The 7,166-nt window shown below is 40.6% G+C and overlaps 1 protein-coding gene across 1 annotated transcript; it reads right to left on the bottom strand.

The window, feature by feature from the left end:
• Positions 1-237: 237 nt before the first annotated feature.
• On the bottom strand, positions 238-1,263 carry LOC133304194 (uncharacterized). Its single transcript, XM_061504189.1, has one exon. It carries the CDS (start codon positions 1,261-1,263, stop codon positions 238-240), a length of 1,026 nt encoding a protein of 341 aa, XP_061360173.1.
• Between the last annotated feature and the right edge of the window lie 5,903 nt (positions 1,264-7,166).

Genomic DNA, 7,166 nt, shown 5'->3' with positions numbered 1-7,166 from the left:
CAGCGTCATTCCATTTTCCGACAACCAGTCCATTCCGATAATCACATCGAAGTTGAATACCGGTAGGACCACCAAACTCACGGTGTACGTGTTTCCTTCAAATTGTAGAATAACACCTCGGCAGATCTCTGAGGCTGTACAATGCCCTCCAGTAGGAGTACTGATGTTCAACTCGTAGGGCAATGGAGCCGGGGTAATGCCTATTCTTAGAGCGGTGTGTTTTGCCATAAAAGAGCCCTATGCACCCGAATCAAAAATAACAGACATAGGACAACCATTTAAAATCACGTTACCTTTGATCAGGTTCGGATATTTCTGAGCTTCATTGGCATCTAGGGTGAATACCCGAGCTTGAGTAGAATTCCTGTTAGGATTCTGCGGGCAATCGGAAACAAAATGTCCTGACTGTCCACAAGCATAGCACAAGTTATTTGCTCGACGACAAACTCCAGTGTGATTCTTCCCGCAAGTAGGGCAAGCATAATTCTGTCTTCCAGTAGATGTCTGACCAGGAGCATTGTTCTTCTTGAAATTTCCGGCTCGAGCTTGCATGTGAGGATTCTTGCCTTTACCCATTCCGGTAATCTTCTTGAAGAATCGGCCAACTTTGCTTCCTCCCTGAGACTGGGTTGGTTGCTTATTCAGGTTCTGGGCCTCATTGATGATTGTTTCCGCCTGCCTACTCTGGTTAATTACTTCAGGCAATGACCGGTTTGCAGTGGTCAACATGAGCTTGCGGATCTCTGGATGTAACCCGCTCTCATATTTTTCCACCTGCCATGGCTCATCATAAATGTTGCGGTCGAAGTTGGCGTACTCCATTAGTTGCCCGAACTTAGAGATATATTCGGTAACCGTCATGTTGTCCTGACGCAGTGCCAACATCTCGGAGTGTTTCATCCTTCTCATGGCCTGAGGAAAATACTTGTCCAGGAAAACTCGTCTGAACACGACCCATGTCAATTCCACATTCTGCGCTCGCAGCAGGGCTCTTGCACTAGTCCACCAAGTAAGGGCTTCTCCGATCAGCTGATACGATGCGTATTCAGTTTTCTGAGCCTCGAGACATCTCATGCGCCCAAATACATGCTCAATCATCTGCAGCCACCGAGCTGCAGCCTCTGGATCATCTCCACCTTCAAAAATAGGTGGCTGGAAATTACGGAAATCCTTCAATCTCCGCCTGGCAATTTCCTCCGCATGGTCGAATGGCGGGGGTTGATTCTGATTTTGTTGTTGATAGTTTCGCCATTCCTGGCTCATGTTCTACACGAACGTCGCTAGTCCTCCGACAGTGGTGATAAGGTCTTCTTCTGCATTGCTTGGTCTTCCCCGAGTGGAACCGCGATTTCCTGCCATGATTCTGCACTCACAATATCACGAAATGAGCTCATCAGAGTCATTGCAGGTTATTTATGACAGCAAACTCACGGAGGTAGTCGAGTTCAATTCGGGTAAGTAACTATGCTTCAGTCACTTATCCCTAAATAATCTTATCGATCAAACTATTTCAGCTAACATATTCCTAACGAGTTAATTAACCAATCACACATCAAACCATGAGTTATCACAATCGATCACAATCAGCAAGCATGCAGCTACAATTCCTCCAAAAACAAATATCCATGAACCAAAACCGCTCTAATACCAATTAGTGTAGCACCCCTCTTGTATGCATCCAAGAGACGTGCTAAAGCTAACTTGTATTAGAGTCGCAGCGGAAAAATTTTGTTTATAACGCGTGAATAACACTAAACAACATGAATCTTTTATGGATTAATCAAGATCAAAAACCTTGTATTTAAAATTTTTTATTCATGAAAACAGCGGAAGTTTCAAAGAGGAGCACTTGCTGAAATTTCTCTTTTTACCAGAAAAACGTACTGTTCTCTAAAATTAATATAAAATCAATCTGATGCCGGATAGAAATAATTCTTTTCTACGGTGAAACTAGATACTCGGGGCTTCGCGTCCATATAACATATGCGCGATTCCGAGATGAATAGCCCCTTGAACTCGAACTCGCAAGTTTCTCGCGAATTCTGCAATTTTTCTCAAAACCTGCTGTAGTGCGTTATTTTTCAAAATTCGTACAGTTGCCATAAAAATTTGATTTCTGCACATTCTCAGAGAAAATTTCAGGGGCTTCGCGTGCATATAAATTATGCCGCATCCGGAGGTTCGTAGCCCCGGAACGACAACTTAGAAGTTGCTCGCAAGGTAACAGTTTTCAGAAAAAATTCGATACTTCCAAAATTATAGTCATTAATCCAAATCAGCAATTAAACCAAAAGTTCAAGATCAATAACTAGTTCAGAAATGTTCCAAACAGAAGTAAACAACTCTTAAAAATTCAAAATGACATAATAATAAAACTTCAAGTTATCCTTCTTGCAACACAGCCAACCACTCAACAAAATAGCCATGAATCCAGCAACAAAATGGCACAAACATCTCATAGCAATACCTCAAATACTTTTGCGTCCCCCTGCCATTTTACATCAGAAAACAGCAGCCCCAAAGGGGTGAGAAATATTTCCCAGTAGTGAGAGACAATACCAAAATGCAAGAAGCATAAGCTAGAAACCGAAATAATTAACATAACAAGATTTATCACATATATATATACATGTTGCCATATGCTAAACAAGATGCGTAAGAACGCCAAGAGTACGTTATAGCACTAATGTGCCGTACTATCAAGCACAGTGGATTACCCTTGATGGCTTCTCAAGAAGGGATCCGACCGTGGCCTAAGTGGACTGAAGCCAACTGTCCCAAGACCTTGGTACCGTAGGTTATGCCTAAATGGTGCATGCTCATCCATATGCATAGTTTTCAAAAATAATTTTTCAGCAGCAATATGAAATTGATGCGCGAATGCTATGCTTTGTGACGCATACCGCATACTAAATAAAATGTCATGATGCACATGAATGTCTAGATCATATAATTTATATCATAACTAGACTTTGCAGCATATATATGTAGCAAGATTAACAAGATTTCAAGACGATCGATATTAATACGCGTAAGTATATCAAATCATGGAGCCACGATCACGTCTCGTGTTCCTTAGAGCAAGTATAAATAGGAGGGCCTCCACACAATTACCTTAAACGTCACAATACCAACTCCAAACAGCAGCGAAAATGTCCAACTCACGAATTAACGACACCTAATTTCAAACAGAAAAATCAGCATAGTATGCAAGCTTTCCTAAACATTAAACCAAAACTTCCTAAGCCTAAAAAATATCCTTTACAACCCGCGGCCAAGAAGGGTCCTACCCTAAAGGTTGTGTGACTTCCAAAAGGGATTTTTTTAACAACAAAAACAGAGGGAATCCTAAGAGTTCTCATCCGGCAGATTCGGAGAAGACATAACCGTACTGTTTAAATTTAATCGATTTAATCCAGACGCACATTATTCACCACCGGTAGCAGTATTTTTAAATCTTAACATAAGATACATTTTCATCAGGGGTTCGGTTTTTACAGCAGGAGCAGATCACAACAGAACAAAAGTTAAAAGGATCAGCCTTTGATTTACCTTCGATACCGAACAGAAAGGAAGAAAGAGATGGATTCAGATTTCTGCTTGTTGCTACCCCAAGTCGCTCACACGTTTGACCACTAGGCAGCCACCAACGCCTCAGCTTCTTGAGGAGGAAGGTACGGCTGAACAGAGGGAAGAGATATACGTTGAATCTTCGTTTCTGCTTCAAAAGAGGTTTCACGGTTTCTGCAACAGAAACCCAAGGAAGAGTGAAAATCGTTCTTCCGTATGAACCCCAATGATGTTGCGGCTTTGGGAAAATAAAACAGAATCAGCAAATAATTTTACAAGTTTGGTTGGGTGATGAGAGGGAAGAAAGGTCACGGTTCAGGATGGCTTGGTGAGGTTGATGACACTGGTCTCTTTTTCTTCTTCTCAACAGATAACGCACAACAAGAAGGGAAACTGATGTTGATTCTCTTGCATACAGCGTACAAGAGAGAAAGAGGGGAAAAGTTGAGGCTGATTTAAAAGTGAACCAAGAAATCAGAACTGTGGCATCTGTTTCTCACTCTTGGAGCGCACAAGAGGAGGCTGATGGAGAAGTCTCTATAAAGTTGAATGCTCTTTGCATAGGATAACAAGCAAGGTCAGCTTTTTCTGCCCTCTAGGCGCATGCACAGGGGAAGAGGTGAGGCTGGTCAGAAGCGTTGCAGAAAGAGGATCAAGTCAGAACTTTTCTTCTGAGGTTGGTCTTCCCTAGGCGTACAACAGAAAAGGAGTTGGATTAGGGTTGAGTTTAGATGAGGGAAATTGGATTGAATGGGGAAGTGAATTGGGTTGAGTTGCTGCTCCAAGAGCTCTTGGGCCACATATCAAAACAATTGCTGTGGCCCAACATACTAACTTATAAACTCAGTTGAGATCAGCCCATGAGCAATAAACCCCAAGGTTTTCAATTTGGCTAACTAGCACTCATCATCTAATGGCCAGCGCCCTTCTCCCCCCAATTAAGGCCCAAAATGCTAATTCCTTTTTTTTTATAACTTAAGGCTATAATTCTAAATTTAATTTCTTATGCTCAAAATAATTTCCTAACTATTTAATTTATTCAAGGAATCTCCTAGCTCATATTAATTTTCTCCTAATCAACATACAGCTCAGAATTAAAACAACAAAGCATACACAAGAACTGATACACAATACTCATAGTCATTCATAGTACCTGATTATATTTCTTATTTACGTGGGATGTTACAGTCTTAATCATCTTGCCACGCTATTTCTCTACTTCATTCCTAAACTCCTTGAACTTTTCAAAGGTTTCGAATTTATATCTCATTAAGTACACGTACCCAAATCTTGATTTGTCATCAGTAAAGGTGATGAAATAAGAGTATCCTCCTCTAGCCTCTATAGACATTGGCCCACAAACATCAGTGTGAATGAGTTCTAATAACTCACTAGCCTTATGACTCTCAAGCCCTTTGAGCTTGTGACAAGTCATTTTCCCAGCTAGACAAGATTCACATTGTCCATAGGATTCCAAATCCATGGAATCTAGGTATCCATTTGCATGCATCCTAGACAATCTTGTTTCGTTTATGTGCCCTAGTCTACAATGCCAAAGATAAGATTGATTATCTATCATAGGTCGTTTCACGGCTATATTAAGCACTTCAGTTCCCATTTCCAGAACATACAATCCATTTATTAAAGAAGTAGTACCATAAACAATATCATTCGAAATGATAGAAAATGTAACATTCTTAATACTTAAAGTAAAACCATCTTGTTCTAAACAAGAAATAGAAATAATGTTTCTAGAAATGTTTGGAACATAAAGACAATTATTCAAATGCAATAAAAGGCCCGTAGGCAAAATAAGGTCGGCATCTCCAACAGAATGAGCAGCAACCCTTGCTTCATTGCCAACGCGGAGGTCCACCTCGTTTCTCTCCAATCTCCTTGGGTTCCTAAGCACCTGCAACATATTGCAGATATGAGAACCACAACAGGTATCCAATACCCATGAGGTAGGATTAGCACAAGAATAATTTATCTCAATCATGAAAGTACCTGAGGTAGAAGCATCACCATGCTTCTTGTCCTTCACACTCTTCAGGTAGTCTGGACAATTCCTCTTCCAATGGCCTTTCTTGCCACAATGGAAGCACTCAGCATCGCTTTTGTCCTTGGATGCACTCTTACCCTTCTTTTTGCCTTTCTTCTTCTTGGGTTTTCCTTTGGGTTTAAGGGAGTCTCCTTTCGCAGGCTCCTTGCCCTTACCCTTTTCTTTGCTAGGCCCACCAATCAGAAGAGCATGTGTCATATCCTTCTTGATAGACACTTCAGCAGTTGTTAACATGCTTAACAATTCAGGCAAGCTCACAAGCATCCCATGCATGATGTAATTCATAATGAATTGACTGAAGGAAGGTGGAAGCGAGGACAGGACTAAGTCATTACTTAGCTCGGCATCCATCACGAAGCCTAGATTTCCTAGCTTCTCAATGAGCCCGATCATCTTAAGAACATGACTGCTCACAAACATGTTCTCAGACATCCTGCATGAGAACAATTCTCTAGAGGCCTCATACCTCTCATGCCTGCCTTTAATGTCATACAACTCCTTGAGATGTAAGACAATAGAGGGAGCATCCATATGCTCATGCTGCTTTTGCAGTTCAGGCTACATGGATGCCAACATGATGCAAACAGTCAACACATTGTCATCCATGTGCTGTTTGTGGGCCTCGAAATCAAATTTCGCCAACCCATCTTCCCCTTCCCTAGGAGCTACGGGTAATGCAGCATCCAGGACATAAGCTATTTTTTCGGCCCTAAGAACAATTCTTAAGTTCCGATACCAGTCCATAAAGTTTGAACCGGTCAGTTTGTTCGTATCGAGTATTGAGCGCAGTGACAGTGGATTAGTCATACTAAAAACTGAAAAAGATGTTAAGATCATTTAATTAATATATTTAGACATGTTGTATAAAAAAATTATTAAAGACTTTAAATAATTTGCCCCTCCCACTATTTTATCTAAGTCAATGACCCTTCCCATTTGACTTAAGGTTAATCTACTTTTAGATTTTACCTTAGTGAGATTAAGAGTGTGATTATCTATTTTAACCCCCGTCTGTGACCGTAAGATTAATTTAAATAATGGGTTGATCCTCATCAACAGTATCTCATACCCTCTCTTAACATTAGATTGACAACTCCTTGTCACTTAGTGGTGCATCTCATGTAACCAACCTAGCATTATTACCCTAAGCACATAAGCTCGGCTGAGCCTGCAACTTATGTCTCAGTTAAGTATTAACCAGCACCCTAAGTGTCTAACACTTCTAATACTACTCTTACTCAACGAAACAGTGGGTCCCAACTGAGTTGTAGAGCACCACTATGTAGAGGAGGTTCGAGTAATATTGGTGGTGGGAGGTAATCATATGCTTAATAATTTATTCCTTTAAAGGTTCCTTTTATTTGGGGTTTATTAGGTCTCATCAAACGCATTTATATTATTATCATGCTAGTCGTTATCCTATGTCAAACATCTATCGGATTACACTAGTCGTAATTGGACATGCATAATAATATATACAAACACGATTTGTCCAATTCATGCATACTAGTCGTTCAAAACATAAAAGCATACA

This window comes from Gastrolobium bilobum, unplaced genomic scaffold (genome assembly GCF_033153095.1).
Source record: "Gastrolobium bilobum isolate Gb01-03AN ecotype WA unplaced genomic scaffold, APGP_CSIRO_Gbil_v1 utg12522, whole genome shotgun sequence".
Classification (NCBI taxonomy): domain Eukaryota; kingdom Viridiplantae; phylum Streptophyta; class Magnoliopsida; order Fabales; family Fabaceae; genus Gastrolobium; species Gastrolobium bilobum.
The sequence above is the reverse complement of the archived record's forward strand: the minus strand, read 5'-3'. Positions and strand labels throughout refer to the sequence as shown.